Source organism: Oncorhynchus clarkii, chromosome 32, assembly GCF_045791955.1.
Source record: "Oncorhynchus clarkii lewisi isolate Uvic-CL-2024 chromosome 32, UVic_Ocla_1.0, whole genome shotgun sequence".
Lineage (NCBI taxonomy): Eukaryota > Metazoa > Chordata > Actinopteri > Salmoniformes > Salmonidae > Oncorhynchus > Oncorhynchus clarkii.
The window spans coordinates 29664485-29687806 of record NC_092178.1 but is presented as its reverse complement, the minus strand read 5'-3'; the positions used below and the strand labels follow the sequence as shown (position 1 = coordinate 29687806).

The 23322-nt window shown below is 42.9% G+C and overlaps 2 protein-coding genes across 8 annotated transcripts in view; both read left to right on the top strand.

Annotated features, from left to right (window-relative positions):
* LOC139392201 (semaphorin-4A-like) overlaps positions 1 to 13679 on the top strand; it is a 54892-nt gene extending 41213 nt beyond the window's left edge. For 3 of the 7 annotated variants that reach the window (XM_071139995.1, XM_071139997.1, XM_071139996.1), the window contains 11 exons: positions 1631 to 1729; positions 3040 to 3145; positions 4769 to 4891; positions 5250 to 5377; positions 5499 to 5680; positions 6895 to 7039; positions 7893 to 8082; positions 8220 to 8335; positions 9739 to 9902; positions 10902 to 10984; positions 11674 to 12708. In XM_071139995.1, coding sequence (XP_070996096.1) covers positions 1631 to 1729; positions 3040 to 3145; positions 4769 to 4891; positions 5250 to 5377; positions 5499 to 5680; positions 6895 to 7039; positions 7893 to 8082; positions 8220 to 8335; positions 9739 to 9902; positions 10902 to 10984; positions 11674 to 12503 — 2166 coding nt within the window. In that variant the 3' untranslated portion in view covers positions 12504 to 12708. Of the gene's footprint in view, positions 1 to 1630; positions 1730 to 3039; positions 3146 to 4768; positions 4892 to 5249; positions 5378 to 5498; positions 5681 to 6894; positions 7040 to 7892; positions 8083 to 8219; positions 8336 to 9738; positions 9903 to 10901; positions 10985 to 11673 lie in introns of all 7 variants that reach the window. The other 4 variants (XM_071139998.1, XM_071139999.1, XM_071140001.1 and 1 more) reach the window with 2 other exon arrangements.
* A 4443-nt stretch (positions 13680 to 18122) lies between these two features.
* Positions 18123 to 22946, top strand: LOC139392334 (mitochondrial ribosomal protein L24). Its single transcript, XM_071140246.1, has 6 exons — positions 18123 to 18181; positions 18847 to 19033; positions 19496 to 19591; positions 20274 to 20377; positions 20864 to 20994; positions 22469 to 22946. Exons 2-6 carry the CDS (start codon positions 18851 to 18853, stop codon positions 22603 to 22605), a joined length of 651 nt encoding a protein of 216 aa, XP_070996347.1. The 5' UTR covers positions 18123 to 18181; positions 18847 to 18850; the 3' UTR covers positions 22606 to 22946.
* The last annotated feature ends 376 nt before the right edge of the window (positions 22947 to 23322 follow it).

Sequence of the window (23322 nt, the reverse complement as noted above, 5' to 3'; positions counted from 1 at the left end):
GGGTTTAACGTCTCTACGTTATATTGGCATCGGACATGTCACCCACCCTAGGAGAGGGGGTGACCTCGACAATTTATTGTTGAAACGAGAGGCTGCTTGGATCTTTAATTTAGACCCTTGCTCCCTTCGTTCTCAACATAGACTTTGATCTGAAGCCATTATTGTGATTTTTCTATTTGCTATTGTAAATGTTTGTAGGCTTATTGTATCTATGATCGTACACTATCCATTTGTTTTTTGTATGCTATATTAATGAGAATGATATCAGGCCACACCCGGCCATGATTAGACACCTGTGTGTCTTTTGACACTTTATAAATGAGTCATCCCGCAGTGTTTGTCACTATACCCTGATGAAGACAGCTTGTCTGTCAAAACGTTGGACTTAAATATTTTTGTGTGCACCAGTCCCTCCTGCAGCAAAGCACCCCACCCAACATGATACTGCCACCCCTGTGCTTCACAGATGGGATGGTGTTCTTCAGCTTGCAAGCATCCCCCTTTTTCCTCCAAACATAACAATGGTCATTATGGCCAAACAGTCCTATTGTTGTTTCATCAGACCAGAGGACATTTCTCCAAAAAGTACGATTTTTGCCCCCATGTGCAGTTGCAAACCATAGTCTTGCTTTTTATGGCGGTTTTGGAGCGGTGGCTCCTTCCTTGCTGAGCTGCCTTTCAGGTTATGTCGATATAGGACTCGTTTTACTGTGGATATAGATACTTTTGTACCTGTTTCCTCCATCTTCACAACGTCCTTTGCTGTTGTTCTGGGATTGATTTGCACTTTTCGCACCAAAGTACGTTCATCTCTAGGAGACAGAACGCGCCTCGTTCCTGATGGGTATGACGGCTGCGTGGTCCCATAGTGTTTATACTTGCGTACTATTGTTTGTATAGATGAACGTGGTACCTTCAGGCATTTGGAAACTGCTCCCAAGGATGAACCAGAGTTGTGGAGGTCTACATTTTTTTTCTGAGGTCTTGGCTGATTTCTTTTGATTTTTCCCATGATGTCAAGCAAAGAGGCACTGAGTTTGAAGGTAGGCCTTGAAATACATCCACAGGTACACCTCCAATTGACTCAAACAATGTCAATTAGCCCATCAGACGCTTCTAAAGCCATGATATCATTTTCGGGAATTTTCTAAGCTGTTTAAAGGCATGGTCAACTTAGTGTATGTAAACTTCTGGCCCACTGGAATTGTGATACAGTAAATGATAAGTGAAATAATCGGCCTGTAAACAATTGTTGGAAAAATGACTTGTCATGCACAAAGTAGATGTCCTAACCGACTTGCCAAAACTATAATTTGTTAACAAGAAATTTGTGGAGTGGTTGAAAAACTAGTTTTAATGACCCCAACCTAACTATATGTGAACTTCCGACTTCAACTGTATCAAACTTGGCCAAAGTTTAAATTCCACAAGTCCTAGAACAAGAGTATTGTGTAGACTGGAGTGACAGACAGTAGCACACAGTGTACCTCAAGGACCAGGATTAGGAAACCGTTTTCCAACATGAACCTGTCTTTGTTTTCTCCATCTCTCCCCGCACTCACGTTTCTAGGAGCTGTACCTAGTTATTTGCACTATTTAAAAAAAAGTCTCCATCTTGTCCCCCCTTCAGATGGACTGTCCCAACTTCATCCGGGTGCTGCAGTTCCTCAACTCCACGCACATGTACGCCTGTGGAACCTTCGCCTTTAGCCCACGCTGCGCTTACGTCGTAAGATTCTCTTTTCTCCTTCTCTGTGTTTCTTTTACTCCAATCTTTTACTGCCGTGACATACATTTGTACAGTATATTGTAACCCACACCTACATTAGATTATTTTCTTAAAATAATTTTCTCATACTCAAATGAGAACAAGCTTTATCGTCACCAAATGTCTGATGCAGTGTACTCAAGGGCAAATGGTGAGGAGGCCAAGAACTTAACAGGTTTTAGTATTCATCCCACACAGTCTTGCATTTATCACTGTCTCAAGCTTATTTCATTGGTTGTTTATCCCTATTTGTTCTCTCCTTCCGTCACTGCCTCCCTCACCATCTCTATTTTTGTTTTGGTCCATCTATCACTTCCTCTCTCCCACCCACTGAGTATCTTCTCCAACTCTCTCAAGAGGGTAATGGTGCTTGGTCATGGGCTGTACAGTAAACCCATATTAGATATTCAATGGCAACGACATTAGTGCCAAGCACATCACGGCTGTAGGTCATTTTTTGCTCAGAAACGTGCTTCACATGAAGTTGATAATTTCTTAATCCGGTTATGTGTGTGTGGTACTGAGCTCAACAACCAGCCCCAGCAATATTTTCATACTCTGCTGGCTCGCCCCCCTGAGTGTGATGCTCAGGGGCTGAGAGTGTGTGTGTGCATTTCTGTGTGATAATGTTTAAGAGGCTGGATCCTCGCGTGACCACCAGTCCAGCCTGTTAACTCGGGTCATGTTGATGCTGGCAGCTTTGCTCGACTACACTCGCATAGCCAATGCTAGCCAGGTCAGAACATCCCTCATATAATGATTCCCAAGACTGGGCTACACTTGTCTCTATCTAGATAAAGACAATTCGGTTGCTCCTTCATATACTTAGTTAGAATTAAGCATCCTTTAGTGTCAAAGAAGCACGTGTTTCTTTAGTAGTCATTTTGACATTTTAGCCAGGTTTTACATGAGAGGTTACGGTCTCTAGTAGCCTAACACTTGTAGGTTTTTAGCAGCTACACTGGCAGCTCAAGCCACTTGATCAATTATTTACCCTCATGAGCCGATGTTCAATTGGCAGAAAATAGGCTCCAAGCCTAATGTCACGCTTCAAAAGGACGCTTCGCTCATACGGCCATTGTAGCAGGATTAATTAACTGCGGGGGAGGGTGTTACTCATGGCAATATGCTCAGCAGAAAATGAAGGGTCCAGTGTAGCAGGTCTGTAACTATTATGGTCTTAGATAAAACTGCGCTAAACATGGATTAACGTAGGCTTCCTCATGAGTCATGACCTTTGGTGTGACCCTGCTCTGCTCTTTTCCTTACAGAACTCCGAGACGTTCTCCTTGGTGACGAGCCCCAGCGGAAAGCCAGAGGAAGGCAGAGGTCGCTGCCCCTACGACCCCTACCAACGTAACTCGGCCATCACCGTCGGTAAGAGATAACTCACAGGAAGTAGAGGGGGTAGCCAAACGAACAAGGAAATGTAATTTGACAAAGGGCAATGATGACGACATACACATTCTCCAGGAAGTGTTCCGTTGCGGTCGGAGCTCCAGTCAGTGTAATCACTCAACCCAATGGCTTTCAATGCACTGAACGGAACCAACGTTATCATGCACACCATGGTATACTGGTGTCTACTCCTGAGATCTGAAAGGATTTGACAGGTCTGAGTTATATTGCAAAAAAAATTAACCCAACCAATGAGAAGGCAATATGAAGCAATTAACATATTGCTTGAACCAATCCAATCCTTTCAGATCTACAGGAGTGCCTAAGGGGATAGGAATCCATGTGAACTTCTTTGTCTTTTCGATGCCATCATATTTGTCCCGTCTCATTGTAGGGTTAAGAGTAGTGTGCGTGAAGGTGGTGGAGATTGGCATGATAACGTGGTGCTGTTTTAATCTGTGATTGTGTGAGTGAGAGGAAGAGCAGACGCTGATAATCCTCTTGTCAATACATCCTTGGCCTGATGTCTTTATCATTATGTGGGCAACATGTGACTGCTAGCAAGCGTTACAGGAGGGTGGGCAGCAGTTTTGCATATGTATCCTGATCAGGCCTATAAATCTGCCAATGGCCATAATTAACATTTTATGTTTTCAAAATTGTGATTTCACTTGCCGTTTTTAATTTTGACTGATTGTGAGAATCTGTCCCCAGCAGAATCTGTCTCCAACATTGCAAACATCTGGGCCTCCCTGGTGGCGCAGTGGTTAAGGGCTGCGCCACCAGAGACTCTGGGTTCGCGCCCAGGCTCTGTCACAGCCGGCCGTGACTGGGAGGTCCGTGGGGCGACTCACAATTGGCCTAGCGTCGTCCGGGTTAGGGAGGGTTTGGCTGGTAGGGAAATCCTTGTCTCATCGCGCACCAGAGACTCCTGTGGCGGGCCGGGCGCAGTGCGCGCTAACCAAGGTTGCCAGGTGCACAGTGTTTCTTCCGACACATTGGTGCGTCTGGCTTCCGGGTTGGATGCGTGCTGTGTTAAGAAGCAGTGCGGCTTGGTTGGGTTGTGTATCGGAGGACGCATGACTTTCAACCTTTGTCTCTCCCGAGCCCGTACGGGAGTTGTAGCGATGAGACAAGATAGTAGCTACTAAAACAATTGGATACCATGAAATTGGGGAGAAAAAAGGGGTAAAATATATTTTTTTAAATAAAAAAAAAAAAAAAAAACATATTGTATTCCTCGCAATAAATATCAAGTCTTGACAGAATCTGTCGTCAACTGTTAAGGCATTGTCTTGATGTGGAAGGCCATCTCAAGTACAGTACATAATGATTACATGCACTGACTGTACACCAATAATTTTTCTTTCCTCTTACCATGACCTTGTTGTTATCCAAAGCCAGTACTACTATCATTAATATAGGCATTGCACTCTGGAATTTGTCAGCGTTGGCTGTTATGTCATTCTCCTGTATGTTTACTCAGATTCACGTGTTTGAGGCACACAGAGGCTCGTACTGGATGACGCTCACTGTGTGTGTGTGTGTGTGTGTGTGTGTGTGTGTGTGTGTGTGTGTGTGTGTGTGTGTGTGTGTGTTTAGATGGAGAGCTGTACACTGGAACGGTAGCGGACTACATGGGAAACCGGCCGGTCATCTCCCGCCACCTCAGCGAGGGCGGCCATGTTGATCTGAAGCTGGACGACACTTTGGGCTGGCTGGAGGGTACGTGTCTGCAACAATCTACTCATGATGTATTACACACACCCCCAAGACTCTTACATCTATAGGATATTTAGCAATACGTGACAGAGGGAGAAATACCTACAAGTAACTTTTTCCACATAAATCACAACTTAAAGGAAATGTACATTTTGACTTCTGTATTTAAACGGGTATTTTAAAGCACTCTATTTTTTTAGGCAAGCGTTGAATGATAAGTCATTTGGTGTTGGTTAAGCCTCCTAAACAATACGTCTGGAATACTTTCCAATGATTCCTTCGTTAATAAATTTTCCTCACCAGCATTCAGTAACGCACTCATCTCAATTAGTCTAGCCAATTGTTCAATCTTTTTCTCCAGATCCCACTTTCATCAGCTCCAACTTCGTCCCCAGCGAAGAGAAGATCTATTTCTTCTTCAGCGAGGTGGGCCGGGAGTACGACTTCATTGACAAGTTCACTGTATCTCGCATCGCCCAAGTCTGCACGGTAAGACCCTAAGAGATGCATTATTGTGTGTTTGCAAATCATTGATTGTGTGGTTGTACGCCTGCGTGTGTGCTGATGCGTGTTAATGGTAATCCTCTCAACCATTTCCTGTCTGTCCCAGAGTGACGTCGGGGGCCAGCGTACCCTGCAACGACGCTGGACCACCTTCGCCAAAGCCCAGCTCCTGTGCCAGTCTGACAACGAGCTGCCCTACAACGTCATCCAGGACATCGTCACCCTCCCGCCACCTGAGGGCGCCCCAGTGGACGACACCCTCTTCTTCGGCATCTTCAGCTCTCAGTGGTCAGTAGTTTACACATTCTATACTCTATGAATGGGATGAAGTCATCTGTTGACAGTCTCCCGTAGGAATGGCAACTGTTTCTTGTTAGCAGGTCTTAATGATATGTACAGGTCTGTCACCAGCTCTCAACCCAATTGAACACTTATGGGAACCAGTAGTGGTGTGTAGGTAAAATCACTGGTGAAGCCCAAAAAAATATTATAACCTATGTATTGTGATAATTGCGTTGTTTGCTCTATAACCTGTTAGTTCATATACCTTAAGTAAATTCAACCACATCTTCGTTTCATCACAAAACCGGAGAGCAACATCTGTTTGGTGGAGTCCACATAGCATATTACATGTAACAAACAGTTACATTACCTACAGTATGGTCAAGCAAGTTAATGTTTCTGACATTTTCAGACAGTACAGAGAGAATTAAATTAAACCACAAGGCCACATCCATGGCGATTTAGGATAGGGACAATTTTAGCTAGCTAGATAACCACTGGAGAACAACAACACAATGAGATGCAACAAATCAAGTTATTTTTGTAAATGAGGTATGCTCTCAATACAATTTGATAGGAGTGACGCCATATCCAAACTGGACCCCCCCCCCCCCCCTTTAAAAAATATATATATATATTCAGCCTCTTGCAAATTGAAGGAAATTATGAAACTTAGAGAGACGAAATACATTATTTTATGTTTTTTTTTTTCTTAATACTTTTTTGGGGGAAGCGTGGCTTCACTTGGCATTCATGAATGCACGCCACTGATGGGAACACTTTCTGGAGTGGCACCTGATAGCGTTTTCCTCCACCGTAAAAAAAACTCCACCAAATGATGGAATTTCTTGTGGAAGAATGGTGTTGCATCCCTCCAATAGAGTTCCAGAAACTTGTAGAATCTATGCCAATGTGCGTTGAAGATGTTCTGCCTCGTGGTGGCCCAACGCCCTATTAAGACACTTGTGTTGGTGTTTCCTTTATTTTGGCAGTTACCTGTACCTGGCTTGTTCAGTATTGAACTCCAAATTTGATTTGACTCCCTCCCTGAAAAACATTTGTAAAATAAGACCACTTTTTTTTTAAAGACTGCTTGGTATGTCGAGGGTTTTTGAAACGTGTGCATTTCAGAAGGGTGTTCAAGTTTTTACAAATGTAGCTGCTACCAGATTGTAGCACGGTTGTGACCGCAAGTGTCTTTGATGTTTGTGCACTACTAGGTCGGTGAACTCAGGGCAGTCGGCAGTGTGTGCGTTCCGCCTTGGCGATATCAAAGCGGTTTTCGCAGGCAACTACAAGGTCCTGAATCGGGACACGCTTCGGTGGAGCATGCGGGTTCAGGAGAAGGTCGCCAACCCGGGAGAGGTAAGCTGGGTCCCCGTCTCGAATGACAGAGATCCCCAGAGGGTTAGCAGATATAAATTGGCTTGTTAGCTAATTTGACCTTCTTCTAAGAAGTTGGATGAAAGGAAAATATACATAAGAAGTTAAAACAACTTCTCTAGACAAAACAATGCTGGGAGAATGCCTGGTTTATCCTTGTCTAGGTAAATGTTAGTTACATTTCTGATTTGTCTTGGATGCCTTGACATATTGTGTTGTCTCCCTATGTTGTATTGAGGATTAAATCAGCCATGCCTTACATCAGTGGTATTTAAATGTAAAACATTTATCAGAATATAGATTATTGTATGGGAGTGCATTTCAGAAAGGTGTTCAAGTTTTTACAAATTTTGCTGCTACCCGATTGTAGTTATCTTAACCTTTTTTGAGATAGATCATTTGAAAGATACATTTTTTTTTTACTCAGTAAAATTCTATTTGGTTTCTTTTCATTTTGTTGAAGAAAGAAATTGTTGTAAAAATCTAAATTGACAGATTTTAAAGTTGTCATTAGATTGGGATGGGGGGAAATTGAGTCTCCAGAAATCCTGGTGGAAAAAATGGGGTCCCTGTTGAAAAAGTTTGAATACCACTGCCTTATATCATAAGCATGGCCTGGTTTGATGTTCAGTAAGAATAGACTTCCACACATTGGAATAATAAATGTGATATTGGAGTTAAGACTTTGGAGTCTTCTTAATGCAAATGTTTTCCTTTTCTTCAAACTCCTTAACATAATTGTTGTGGATGACTCCCATACCAGCCAATTGGCACACAGCTGGATGTAACTCAATAGCTGTGCCTGGCTCAATCCCATTTCTCTTCCTCGTCTCAGTGTGGCCTGCACAATGCCTCAGACAACACCCTTCGCTTTGTCAAAGAAAACTTCCTCGCAGACGACAGCGTACACCCTGTGGGGCGGAGCCTGACCATGGTGTCACCTGACCAGCGCTACAGCCATGTGGTCTCCCAGAGAGTACAGGCCGCCAACGGCAAGGACTTCACCGTTCTCTTCCTGCTCACAGGTACTGGACATGTATTTAACTCGGTGTGGCAGGCAATTGAACTGGAATCGGCCTAAATATGACTGTATTACTCAGTACATGTATGCATGTGCAGACCATTACTGTGTTAGTCATTTCGTTCAAACGCTTGCTTTCAGAATCGGGCTACCTCCACAAAGCAGTGTTGCTGGAGAAGGGTGCCCACATCATTGAGGAGATCCAGGTCTTCGAGCAGCCTCAGGCCGTGAAGAACCTCCTGCTTTCCAAATCAAAGGTACCGTTCTAGTCATTAGGTATTCTCCATCTCAAGTTGAGTACTCATTCCACTTTACCCTTGCCTCGCTGTCACATAAAATTTTAATTCAGAACCGGCTGGCACTTAACTTTAGTGCTTCAACCGTGCATGATGCAAACTGTGAATCCCCCTGTCGCCAAAGCTCTCTGGAGGTTGTTTAGATGAACTGCCCCTGTCATCTCTTCCCTCAACCTTCCCCACAACCAAACATCTGGTCACCTCATGCGTGACGGCCTTGTCAGTTCCTTTTACAGCGAGGCAAGCAATTGCTCGCCCCTGAGGAACAGATCACATTAAAGTATAACACAGTGAACCACGCGACAGTGGAGCGAGTTTCACGCTAGTTCTTCGCGTGATGCATATGGTGGGGCAGGCAGGCCCTGGTGAGGGGTCAGTGTATGTGTGTGTATGCGTGCGTGCGCTGGGTTCATCTGCTCTCTAACCTCACCAGCATGCCCAGAGGTCTCAACCAATCACGTCACATCTGCTGGTGACTGACAGATGGACATGGCCTGTGGAGTCCGTGTCACTTGCTGGCTTCATACCGTCTGTGAAGTGCGAGGTGGTTGGTTAGCACGGAATAGACACACAGTCAATTGCACATGCAGAAACTCTGTGAAACGTTTGTATTACCACTGCATATAATATTTCAAAGTTTATCTAACAGCCTTCACACATAATGAAATACCGATGATGAATACAAATTGTTGAATTTTTGGGACCGTTGAACTATTAAGTGTACACTGAACACCACAGTGTAGGCTAAAGTAACAGAAGCTGGTAAGGTTTTGCAGGACTGTTTCCGAGGCAGCATGACAGTAGAGAAGGCCATGGTTTTAACCCCGATAAGCCCCCTCTCTCGGACCTACTGCACGAGAGCGAGAGAGCGAGCAAGAGAAATAAGCTGGCAAGCTGTCTGTATGGGGGTGTGTATTTCACAACGCAGCTTTCCAGTGTGACAAATGTATTCAAGGTGTGCACAGTTTAGTTCCGGTTCAGTATGGCTGGCTGTAGAACTCAAGTTATTTCGGACATCATGTCAAGTAAGGGTCACACCATGTCGCAGAGAATCTTTGTTCTCTGACTGAAGTAAAATATGGTCATTTAGCGGACACTTTTATCCAAAGCAACTATCAGTTGAAGGGGTTACATTCAGTACGTGACCCCTAACCCCATACCCACAACCCCAGTGTTGAGAGCGCCTTGGTTTAACCAAGATGGTCAAGATTAGTTTCAATTAATTATTCTCGTAATTACTACCCAATCATCAGTTTGTGCCATTGGTCATTAAGTGTATACTAATGCTAACATGCTTCTCGCCTTATCTCCCATGTACACTAATATTAGCGAATTAGCACTAATGCTATCCTTCACCCCCACAGGGTGTGTTGTTTGTGGGCTCATCAGAAGGCGTGGTGAGGGTCCCGTCCTCCAACTGCTCCTATTACTGGAGCTGTGCCGAGTGTGTGCTGTCCCGGGATCCCTTCTGTGGCTGGGACCCCTCCGTCAAAGTCTGCGCCCACGCCACCAGCATCCTGGACAACGTGTGAGTGTCACACCCCATCATGTTACATTACAACCACTCCACCCAGCAGGCACAAAACCAATAAAATGGATTTATAGAATGTACCATGGCAAGTAGAATATGATACTTAGAGCTGGGTGTTTAAAAATGACATTTGGATAAAGGCTGTTGCATTTGATTTTGTGGAATTCATTTATTTCCTTCAGGGCTGTATTCCCTGTACAGATGAGACTATTTCTCAACTAAAAAGCACTTTTAAATTGATAATCTCCATTGAACATGCTTCTTAGTGCAGGAGAAGGCTTAAACTGGCCCATAATATTTAAGAATTAACAGAATAACATTTAATGGGTGTAGGTAGAGTAGATACTTTTATTGGATCATTTAAAAAATATATATATTTTAACATTATAGAGCCCATTGCACTCTCCCAGAAGTGTAGTTGGTGCTTAAAACCTGCGAATTCAAAAAAGAAAATAAGTGATGTGTCCAAGATGATGCATAAAGCTTACTTCATTTTTAAAAAATATATATAAAACATAATATTCACTGCATCAGGGATGGTCTACACAGAAGTTTCGGCTTTGCAGCCTTCAGTGTGTAGGTACAAATCTTTTCCATTCAAAAAAGATTTACACTGCATCACAGTGTTGCCGTGTCACTACAGCCTGGGGTTCGATCCCGGAGGATGCAAGACTCGACTTTCACCTCTCCCGAGCCCGTTGGGGAATTGCAGCGATGAGACAAGATCGTAATCCCAATCTAAAAAAGAATACAATAATTAGTACCTACACAGTGAAGAAGGCTGCAATGCCAAAACGTCTGTGTACGCTACGCTATCCCTGATACAGTGAATTTTATATATATATATTTTAAGTACATTTTATGCATCATTATAGAGTTAACCAGAATGTAAACAGGAACTTTGCATGGACCGACGCACAGAATAAATCACACAAACTCACACGTAAACAAATACACCCACACACAAACTGACAGTGTTTATCTCGTCTTCTACAGAGGCCAGGATGTGGAAGGAGGGAATGTGCAGGAGGCGTGTGTTTCGCCCAGATCCAGATTTGGACTGCACAAAGGAAAAGCAGGTGAGAATCACACATCTTCATACTTTATCCTGTCAGACTAGTATAGCTAGATAGTATTCATAGGTTGCACCAACATAGTGGTGCCCTAAAGTGGTGCTAAGCCCAGCCATTCTGGATGGAGGCTAACTACTATTTTGTCTAAATTACCTTGTAGTGCCTGAAAATATGTTGACATTTGCCAACGTTATCATGTCGTCAAATGTACTTTAGTCAGATGGCAATGTTGTCATTGGCTAGCAAAGTGTCAAAAATAGCTAGCAATGCTAACATTAGCTAGGTAAAATCCGGTGGCCTCGATCCCCTCGATCTTAGCTAGCTAACTAGTGTTATACTGCATCTAAAGTCAATCTGGTGACGACAAAAGGTTTTCCTACTAATTATTTGCCTCCTTTTGAATGTCATAGTATTTCCAAGCCACCGTAATGCTCTTTTGATGAAATCTTAATCAGCGCTCATTGATGATGCATTGAGTAGAATGCTCAGTCGGGCATCAATCCAGAACGAACGTTCAGAACAATATTGTGACGAAACATGTAACCTATGAAAACATAGATACACACTGCAGTGTGTGTGTGTGTGCTCAAGCCTTTGCTTGTGGGCTAGCCGCTAGCTTAGCCGCCAACTGCCATAACTAGCATCTGGCTCAGTCTAAGCTTGGGCCTCAGTCAGTGACTCCTGATTTCTGTTAGACTCCTTTCCCCTAGGCGAGCTGGTGTTTGTGTCCCTGAATGAGGTGGTGCGACTGCAGTGCCCAGAGGCCTCGAGCCTGGCCCACCGCCACTGGGAGCGACCCAACAGCCGCCTCTCCCCAGACCTCTACCTGCAGCTAGAGGATGGAAGCCTGCACTTCCTGGCCACGCCCGCCACCCTGGGCCACTACCTGTGTCTCTCCACAGAGAACGGCTTCCAGCAGAACCTGGCCATCTACCAGGTAAAGCAGAAGAGCAGCCCCACCCCTCAGGCCACTGCCATGACGACCACACGCCCCCAGAGCCCAGCGCTCCCCCCAACCACCCAGGCTGGTTCAGGAGGATGGCTCACTCCGCACTTTACTGGGCCCAAGCAGACCAAGCCGGAGCCCACCGCGCCAGCAAGAGAGACTCCAGTCACCACGAGGCGAACCAGCAGGAACTTTACTTTCTGGGTGGAGCAGTCGGGGGAGACTGAGACTGAGGCGGAGTGGTGGGGAGGGGAGAAGCTGCTCCTGGGGCAAACCTACCTGAAGGAGTTGGTGGTGGTGTCTGTACTGCTAGCGTGCTGCGTTAGTATTCTGCTAACTATGACGCTGTATAGCGTGAGGCAGCGCTGCCGCAGCAGGACGGCGCCCCAGGCCAACGCCCCAGGGAGGGACTCGGAGAGGGGTGGCCCTCAGGAGCGGGAGGCCCTTCGGGGGGGTCAGTCGCCATGCAGCAATGGCATGCAGAATGGGCAGATGGCACACAACGGCCAAGCCAACGGGGTCGTGTGCAACGTCACGCCGAGGGGCTCCAATGGGCATCTTCCCAACACCCCTATCTGAGCATAGTCAACCACATCTCACCCTAACTATTGACATACCATATCCACTCTACCTAAGAACAATGTAGTCTTTACATGGTCACTCTTGAGCCATGGAGTTTTACATGAACACGGCTAACTGCAGCACTGTGTGTGGACTGTCATGACAGCGAGTAAGACTGTATGTATGGCCTGATGTGGTAACTCAACTAAAAGGACACCGTTTTCTTCTGGTACGATACAAGCCTGTGTGAATCAAAGTGCAGACTGATTAACATGACTCACTGCTCTTATATAATAATCTGTATTATACTGTGCTGTATGTACTTTGGAGACGAGGTTCCATTGACTAGACTGTTATGTGTATTTAATGAAAGAGCCAAGAAAGCCGATTTATCGAATGTACATGAACTGCATCACTACACTGCCACAACCACTGCCGCCACACTGCCACAAAAAAAATAAAAATGGCTCCCGACTAACTATTAACGAACATGTCCACTCAAATCACAGGCAGGATCACAAACAACAGCCTTTTTTGTTCTAACATTATTTTTGTAGCATCAGGTCTACATTGCTAAACCACTGTCTTTGTATGCAGCGCCATTGTGAAAGTTAGCGGAGCACGTTGTATGGTACAATGTTCTATTGTTATTTATTTTGCTGGGGTTTTTTGTTTGTCGTTCTGTTGAATGTGCTGCCAATTTTACTCTTCTTTTTTCTCTTCCACCCAAAACGCACATTTTTTTTAAAATCCTGCGGTCTGTGAAGCCATGAGAGCATGATGTTGATTTGACACTGTAGGGTTTATCTCTTCCAGAACAAGATTATGCTGGTGTTTAGAGACCTTTTTTAATTTTTATAATTTATGTGTTGTCAGCATATCAACTGGACAGAAATCCTCAAATCACTTAGAAAACTGTGATATTGCCAAAATTGCATTTTGAATGAAAACATGTTTTTTTGCTAGACAGCAATTCAGAAACTGAAAGCAGATTATGAGAAAATTGGTTCATTTTAAGCTGCTTTAGATGACGATGAGAGAAACTAATAGTTATTAAACAAATATATGGTACTCCTCGTCTTCGGTACAGATCACAAACCACTTTTTTGTTTGTTAAATAAGTTGTCTTTATTTTTATACAATCGTGTCTTACTGTTTCAATGTTGCAAATAAACTGTTCAATTTGTGCAAAAATAATATCTGTAATTTGTGTTGAATTAAGGCCTACTGTAGAAAATCACTGTTTACAGCATTTTAAAGCTTCACAGTAATATGTTATTAATGTAAGCTTAGTTGAGTAGGATTTAACAAAGAAAATGGCCCCAGGCTAATCTCCAATATAATTTGGCCATTGTGCTGTGTTGTGAAACTGTTTTTCACAAAAATGTGATTCTCTGTCCTATAAATTTTCAGTCAAAAGACCAACAATTGGGCAAAAGATCAGAATCTGGCTTTGTGTAAACGCAGCCATAGTACCATATGCCACACAGAAGGGCTTGTTTGAGAAATACATTTAATGACTTGCTACAATGAACTGATAAGATGAATGGACTCAACATGATCAGATTGATTTTCATCAGTGTCTTGATGTAATATACTGAACTTCAAATCAAATTATTATTAGTCACATGCGCCGGTTACAACAAGTGTAGAACTTAGTGAAATGCTTACTTACAAGCCCCTAACCAACAATGCAGTTAAATATATATATATATATATATATATATATATATTGATTAGAGATAAAAGTAACAAGTAATTAAAGAGTGGCAATGAAATAACAATAGCGAGACTATATATGGGGGGTACCGATACAGAGTCAATGTGTGGGGCCACCGGTTATTTGAGGTAGTATGTACATGTAGGTAGAGATATTAAAGAGGGGGGGTCACTGCAAATAGTCTGGGTAGTCATTTGACTAGATGTTCAGGGGTCTTATGGCTTTTGGGTAGAAGCTATTTAGAAGCCTCTGGGACCTAGACTTGACGCTCCGGTACCGCTTGCCAGTCTATGACACGGGTGGCTGGAGTCTTTGACAATTTTTAGGGCCTTCCTCTGACACTGCCTGGTATAGAGGTCCTGGATGGTAGGAAGCTTGCCCCAGTGATGTACTGGGCCGTACACACTAACCTCCACAGTGCCATGTGGGCGGAGGCCAAACATTTGCCATACCAGGTAGTGATGCAACTAGGACGCTCTCGATGGTGCAGCTGTAGAACCTTTTGAGGATCTGAGGACCCATGCCAAATATTTTCAGTCTCCTGAGGGGGAATAGGTTTTGTTGTGCCCTCTTGACGACTGTCTTGGTGTGCTTGGACCATGTTAGTTTGTTGGTGATGTGGACACCAAGGAACTTGACGCTCTGTCTTTTCGGTGATCAGGCCTACCACTGTTGTGTCATTGGCAAATTTAATGACGGTGTTGGAGTCGTGCCTGGTCGTGCAGTCACGAGTGAGCAGGGAGTACAGGAACTTGCTCCATATCCTGTAGATAGGTAATTTATGACATTTTTGAATGTCACTTTAAAAGTTCTCCCATTTATCCACTGGGTGACACCCACTACACAGAAACAGCCACACAACTGATACAAGGTTAACCAAAGATTTTTTTGTAACTAACCCAAGATAGACCCGAGCATGTCGTGTCCAATGGGAGTAAATTAATCATAGTGGGGAGGTAGGCAATAACTCAATGCGCCCTTGCACTCCTAAACAATGCAATTTATTTTAAACTTTGGCAAAGGGTCAAGTCTACAAAACGCAGTCCACTCTGTTACAAATTCTAGTTTTACAAACAGAAAACTGTATGGCGATCAAATGTTTCATTGATGAGAAAATTAATAAATGTCGGCCAAAGTCCATCTCGCTCCATCTTCTCCCACTGCTGGCCGGTGGACTTCCTCTCATCACCATATTTGGTAGTGAGTAGAAACGCCAACCGGATGCTCTGGCAATGATTTTGCCCAATTTGTCACAAATGCGCTGACGAGGGAAAAAGTTTGCTGATGTCAGGCTTGATTTGAACAATATGCAGAAAATGTGCCAGATTGGTTGCAGTTGCGAGTACTATTTTTGTAGCTCGCGATTGGTCAGTTTTATGCGACATTACCATATTTGGTAGTGAGTGGAAACGCAAACCGGATGCTTCACATTTGTACATCCGGTGGAATATCTGTCTCATTGTTCTTTCTGTGGTTTAGCATTAGTCTTGGAATCTTGCCATTTATCACCAAGCTATTCAAACTAGATTTATAGTAGTAGGTAATATCCGGTCATCTGCAGCACTGACGTGATGCTTAAAACATTGTCATAATGATACTTAAAAGAAGAGTACAAACACCAACAATAGATCGACTAAGGATGCCAGGTAATAAACTCAGTCACTCTCACTAACAGACACACGTACGTACACACACAGAGAAGACACCCTTAACTCTATTTGGCTGTATTTTCTCAGTGACATGAGACCGGGGTGTGCCATCAATCTATTTCCTACATCGAATTACCTGAAAATGGATTCTGTAGATTTACAGAGGAGACACAATTCACTGTGACCAAGTATTTTCAAATGTTCATGATCTATTCTGTTTATCTGCAGCAAAGCATCAGCCCACCCAAGGCCACTACGCAAGATTACTTAAGTCTATCCTGCTTTGAGGCTGTAACAAGCATATCCGCTGCTAGGCTGAAGTTTGTAGAGGGTGTCATCCGGATTGTGAATGGAAAAATTGACGGTCTTGACAGAAGAAATCTAAGGGTAACCATTAAGTCTGGATTCTGTGAAGGCAAGCCGAGTCCAAAAGAGTTTGAAGTACTGCACTGAAGGAGTATTCAGATTGTTAGCAACTTCACATCGACAGTCCTCCAGAAAATGCTTGACATATTTCTGGAGAAATGTATAGAGGATGGGCACCATGGAGAAGAGTGTGAAAACCTTAAATATTACAAGGCAAGGGTACAACATAGACAATTTCAGTTTCCTTTGTTTGCAGTCGAGGCCACAAATGACAAGATTCGAATCTCAGACACTCTTCTCAGAGGAATCCAGTGATTCTCTTTTTATGCCAGGACCTGAAACTATTGGAAAAAACGATTTTACTTTAAAAACGATAAACGATAAAACTTTAAAGCATTGATAAAAATTATACGCATACATTTAGCATAAAACTATCTTGTTTCCTTGTGATCATTACAGTAATACACTACATGGCCAACAATATATGGACACCCGTTCAAATGAATTGATTTGGCTATTTCAGCCACACCTGCTGCTGACGATGTATAAAATCAAGTACTCATCCATGCAATCTCCACAGACAAACATTGGTAGTCGATTAGCCTGTACTGAGGAGCTCACTGACTTTCAATGTGGCAACATCATAGGATGCCACCTTTCCAACAAGTCAGTTTGTGAAATTTCTGTCCTGCTAGAGCTGCCCCGGTCAACTATAAGTGCTGTTATTGTGAAGGGGAAACGTCTAGGAGCAACAATGGCTCAGCCACGAAGTGCACAAGCCTAAGATCACCATGCGCAATGCCAAGCATTGGCTGGAGTGGTGTGAAGTTCACCGCCACTCTCTGGATGTGATGAATCACGCTTCGCAATCTGGCAGTCTGACGGACGAATCTGGGTTTGACGGATGTTAGGAGAACGCTACCTGCCCCAATGCATAATGCCAACTGTAAAGTTTGGTGGATGAGTAATAATGGTCTGGGGCTGTTGTTCATGGTTTGGGCTAGTCCCCTTAGTTCCAGTGAAGGTAAATGTTAACGCTACAGCATACATTGACATTCTAGACGATTCTGTGCATCCAACTTTGTGGCAACAGTTTGGGGAAATCCCTTTCCTATTTCAGCATGACAATGCCCCCGTGCACAAATCGAGGTCCATACAGAAATGGTTTCTTGAGATTGGTGTATAAGAACTTGACTGGCTTGCACAGAGCACTGACCTTAACCCCATCGAACACCTTTGGAATAAATTGGAATGCCGACTGCGAAGCCAGGCCGAATCCCCCATCATCAGTGCCCGACCTCACTAATGCTCTTGTGGCTGAATGGAAAGTCTCCACAGCAATGTTCCAACATCTAGTGGGGGAAAAAACATTCCCAGAAGATTCGAGGCTGTTATAGCAACAAAGGGGGGGACCAACTCCATATTATCGCCCATGGTTTTTCATGACCTTTCAGAACCACTTGTCAAACACAGTTTAAAATGTATCAGGTCTTCTGATATGTACCCTAGGGGAGGGGGGGGGGGGGGTCAAATGTCAAAGTTCTGTTGAACTGAAAATTCCTGAAAATGTGTCTGATGGATAGCTGTGAATCTAAGCATTCCATTTATGATTGAATTATATAACTTGTTTTATACTGACAATGTTTGTCATAGGGTAAAAGTCCTATTGGAAAAATGAATGGGATGGCGGGTGAAAGAAAAAACAGAAAACTCCCAGATTTAGGGGGATGGCTCATAGACTACTATTAATGACCCCGAGCCCAAGTCAGTTCGTGACTTGGGCGTCTGCAGGTGATTTCGTTTGGCTGTCATTCCTCATTCACCTGACAGTGGCACAGATTCATCACTCCACCCGTACGATAGATGGCGGTAGAGATCCAGTAAATGAATTACAACCCCTAAAGAAGTAGTAGGGGTCAAAGTGGAACGATTTACGCATGTGACATTGAAAACGAGAAGGGGTAAATGCAATTTTCTGATTGATAATTTGGAAATGTATGGTATATGCATTGGTTTGCTATCTATTTTAGTTGCGTTTTCTGTATTGTGGAGACGATTGACTTCCAATCTTCCTTGAATCCTCGGCATGCATCTCTCTTTTCAAGCTAACTAACGTTAGCGAAATGTCAACATAATGTCACAACAATTAGCTACATTGCTAGCGCTAGTTTTTTCGGTTTAGGGCTACTAAAATTAAGCTAACTAGCTACATATACGCTTGGCAACGTACTTCTAACCAGAAAATTCCAGGTGTGTTTTGCTATAGCCAGAAGAACGATTACCATTCTAGCTAGCATAGCCAATGTTATCCAGCATCTAACTGACCAGTGATGAAAATGATGGCTCTGTCAGTGTCAGTGTTGCATTTGTGTCAATAAAACATCATGACAATGCACACAGTTATTCACACAGTGTATACTTACAAATAATGTATCTATTTTATAATCAACTTTATATAATTTGCTGATCAGCACATTTCATCTTATGTATCCAGCAAGCTATCTATACTGTCACTATCATAGAGATCCTAATTATATGGTTACTCTACTGTATGGGCATCAATAATTAGGCTGTTGAGTAGTAAATGTTGAAAAATAATGACTTCTCTTTATTTTTTTTCCTCCAGGAAAATGCGATTAACAGCCATACTGTCGATGGCCGCTAAGGCTGCCTTCCCTAAAGACTATCGCTACGGCACAAGTCGGCCATGGACCATAGCTGCCAAAAGATTGAACCCACCAGGCAAGAAGAGAAGAAAGGTGTTCATTGAGCCCATAGCTTATGAGGACTGGTCTGTTTTCAAAGGGGACACAGTAAGTGATCATGCCAAAAGGACAATGAAGATTTTTAGATGTGGAATATTTAAGCAATAAGGCACAAGGCGGTGTGGTATATGGCCAATATATCACTGCTAAGGGCTGTTCTTATGCCCGATGCAGCGGAGTGCCAGCTCTTTGCTGTGGTATATTGGCCATATAACACAAACTTTATCATTTATAATAAATATTATGCACTGAAAATGTTATGCTTCCCTCTAAACACTGGCATTGCAGTTATATGCCAATTTTCTTTTCAGAGATACCAGTTATTAGACACAAACAAATTGTTAGGCAAACCATTGAGTTGATCAATTCCTTGCTATAAAAGCAACACATGGAAGGTTACGATAATGAGATGTAGGGCTGAAAAGGGAGTGTCACTGTCAAGGTTTATTCAGCCATTAGCCTAATGTTTTGATGCTTTGATATTCTAAACTGGTGTTCCACCTTGACCAGGTTGAGATTCTCTCTGGGAAAGACAAAGGAAAGCAGGGCAAAGTGGCCCAGGTCTTCAGACACAGAAACTGGGTCATCCTGGACGGGCTGAACACGGTAAGAATCCTAGTCATCGTTGTCAGAGGGGATATGTTTACCAGTTCCATAACAGAGAAGACATTCATACACTACATTCAGTATAAACACCCAACAGTTGTATACTTTTTTGTTTACATACTGTATAACCCACTTGATATAGTGTCAGCTATGGTTGTTGTAGTCACATATTTATTTGAGCATTTTAGAAAACTGTCCCTACTACCAATGAGGTGCTTCATAAATGCTTGATGGTCTACCTTCTAATATTTTTATCATACCGGTTTCTAGTGCACTGTCTTTGAATATGGGTAGCCTTCTCAATGGCTTCACAGGCCAAGCTACAGTTGCAAAAGCAAAGACCAGGACCCGGTTTTATCGCTAGAACCATAAGATCCTATTTTAAGAGCAACTCACAAACTAGACTTAATGCAATCCAGTAATTTATTTTGCTACCATCATTACAGTGAATTTAGTGAGAATCCATTGTCATGTTTTGGACTGTGATGATAAACAAGTATGGAATGTTTATGTTAACAAATACTGTATTTATGTTGAACCCCACTTTATATTATTAAAAAAGAATATGGCCCTTTTTAGACTGCGTTACAAATAATGGACATTGATTTCAACAGCAATTGAAGTTCTGTTGTCTCTGCAATGTTTGAATAGATTAAATGAACCCAGTATTTCTCAATTTTAGCATTTCAGGTACATTGGGAAAACTGCAGATTACCGGGGGACCTATATTGCCAGCGAGGCTCCCCTTCTAATCCGAGACATCTCACTTGTCGACCCTACTGACAGGTGAGTCCCAGTGCATTATGGGGAGGTCCAGATTCTAACATTTGTCTAAGCCCATGATCACCAAACCTGTTTCTGGGTGTGCAGGCTTTGGTAACAGCCCAAAACTGAAACAACTGATTCAGTTAAATAGGGCTTCAGTGGAAAAGTCTCATGGTATTCAAAACTTTACCACAGAGTGGTGCAGAAAACACCCATGCAAAAAAAGAAGCAGAACAATAGCTTGCTCACCCAGTAGCTATCCAGAACCAGGGTTTGTGTCCATACTCAGTTTAGTTTTGGATTTAGTTTAGATTTTCAGTAGATTTTATGTGCAGGGCTTGGATTTAAAGGTGCAATAAGTAGGATTTTTGTGCACAGATGCACCCACATTTCAATTTTATTTAAATAGTTTATGATTAGTGAATGCTTTGACTTTAATCCTGACTGATCCTGACTACTTTAGTCCTGAGTTTGATACCAAACCTGACTCCTGTCTTGCTCCAACAGGAAACCCACTGAGGTGGAGTGGAGGTTCACAGAGGAGGGGGAGAAGGTGCGCGTCTCCCTCAGGACGGGCCGCATTGTCCCCAAACCAGTGTTCCAGCGAAGAGACGGCATCGTACCGCAGCAGTGGAAGGGTGAGGAACAGGCTAGAGGAGGGGCAAAGAAATCTAGATGGATTGAGGTAGCTTTTGTGAATGAGAGTCAAGCTTGTCAAGAATGTGGGTGAAGATGAGTGAGTGGAAAAGCAGGACACGAGCTGGTCTGGGTGATGTATAAGGAACGCCTTTATTTGTTTAAAGCGGTAATCAGCAGTTGAAACGATAACCAAGCTTATTCCCCGCCACTGTTTTGGTAAAGGCTGAGGGATGGGACTGGAGGAATGTCACCACTCAAATTTCTTCACAGAGTTATGGATGCAAACTGTCCATGATATCAACGTTCTAGTTTAAAAAATGTCTTTATGTAAATGTTTGTTCACATTTTACTTTGTTTACAAACATTGGAGTAAAACAAGCTTACCTTTTGGGTTCTGATAGGGTATGACAGTTGAACTAAGCTCATGAGGCATTAATAAGTTATATTTTCAAGAATCAATTGGACTTATCATTAATTTGTGAGTTAAAAGAATTTGGTAGCAACTTCCGATTGCCCCTTTAAAGGCCCAATGCAGCTATTTTTATCTCCGTATCAAGTCATTTCTGATTAAGTAACTTACTGTAATGATTTTCAATTAAAATGTTTAGCAAAGAGCAATTTCTCAAGCAATAATTTTGCTAGGAATGTTTGGGAGTGATCTGAGTGGGAAGGGGAAAACTAGCTGTTGTTGGCAGAGGTCTTTCTTATTTCTTACTCCATCCCACCAAAACAGGCTGAAATTTACCGCCTTGTGAAATCAACAGACAGGCCATAACTCCACCCATGCAAAACCTACTAATTAGAAGGTCCTGTGTAGATAGTTTCTGGTTGAAAATACAATCAGAAAATAACACTGGTAACAAAACAAAAAAATATATATATACTTTTACAGTGTTAGTTTCATCAGCTGTTATTACACAATAAAACACAGGAAAACTTAATTTCGACTCCACTGGGCCTTTAAATAATTATATTATAGCAATGTGAGAGTTGTGCTGAAGTTAAGTTTCCTGCATCTCTAGTCAGAATTTGGCCTATGATTAGGATCATTTTGCAGTCCCTCCATGATTTTGCGATGGCATTTTAGATTTTTTTTGCCAAGTCAACTATTCTCTGCAAATTTGATCAATTACAGCATAAAACAGTAAAATCATCGCAATATCACAAAAAGGTGACCGATCACACACTACGATAACAGGGCTCGTCGTTTAAACAAATCACTCACATTTACTGCATAACATGGTTCAATTAAGCCAACAAACTTTTTCCTTCGTCAGTGCATTTTCGTAACAGGCAATCACAAAACAATTACTAGGGTGATGTGTACCATATGATAGACTGGAAGTTAGGTGAGTTGGGTCAGCTACATGTTGTGTACTTAGTGTAAGTATACCCTTTCTTCTGAATTGACCCCCCCCCCCCCCCCCCCCCTAATTTTGGAATCCCCTTATTGGTTGGTGTCTGCCATCCCAGACGGCCCCAAGGACACCAGTCCGGAGGAAACCCTGGAGAAGACTTACACGCCCTCCCTCAAGACTCTGGAGGAGGAGGTGATGGAGAAACTGGGCATCGAGGAACCCAGGAGGAACCGGAAGACCTACTGGTACTGAAGGGGAATACCATCTGGTGTCTGGGCCACACAGCCACGGGTTGGGTTGGGGCGTTGCATCCACGGTATCCCTACTGAATGCTCTTTATGGACCTACAGTAGGCCTATATCTGTGTAGTAAAGAAATGTTCCACATCGCTCAGTCCAGATGGATATCAGGAATGGGTTGAGTGAGTACAGTAACGTGATGGGAATCTTCATGTGCACATAGAGATGTAACTGCATTTCAGGTCCTCTGTCAGGCATAAATTCAGCAGCAGTCACTATTTATGATGCTTTCAGAGTTTGTCTCAAATGTTTTGGTTTGTTTTTATCATAAATAAATGTCTAAGTAATCTACAATCCTGTTCTTGATTTGACTTTGAGTTTTCCTAGATAGTGGGAGATAAAAATGAACAATAGAAGTAATCTTAATGTTTCTGTGCTACAAATTGAGCAGGTACATGCATGCTGTAAATACTACATCTGCATTTGTTATAGAATTGGCTATTTTAGTTATCCATTCAGATGTTGAACAAGTGGTCTTTTCAAAGCATCCCTAAGTGAACTTATCTGAGACCTGATGAATATGTGTAAAGCTGCAATGACGTCTCGTTGTTACCAGAACTGCACCGTCAGCAACTAGTTCAAGCTTTTTAAACAGGTTTTTACTTTTGCAGGACGGCGTGGCTTTTGAGGGACATTTTGACAAATGGAGAGCTCAGAATTTGACAGACGA

Bases quoted from the DNA above. Each gene is read 5' to 3' on its own strand.
- LOC139392334 (XM_071140246.1), top strand. From the start codon at position 18,851: ATGCGATTAACAGCCATACTGTCGATGGCCGCTAAGGCTGCCTTCCCT. The intron at 19,034-19,495 runs GTAAGTGATCAT...CACCTTGACCAG, and splicing joins CTGTTTTCAAAGGGGACACA to GTTGAGATTCTCTCTGGGAA. The intron at 19,592-20,273 runs GTAAGAATCCTA...TCTCAATTTTAG, and splicing joins TCCTGGACGGGCTGAACACG to CATTTCAGGTACATTGGGAA.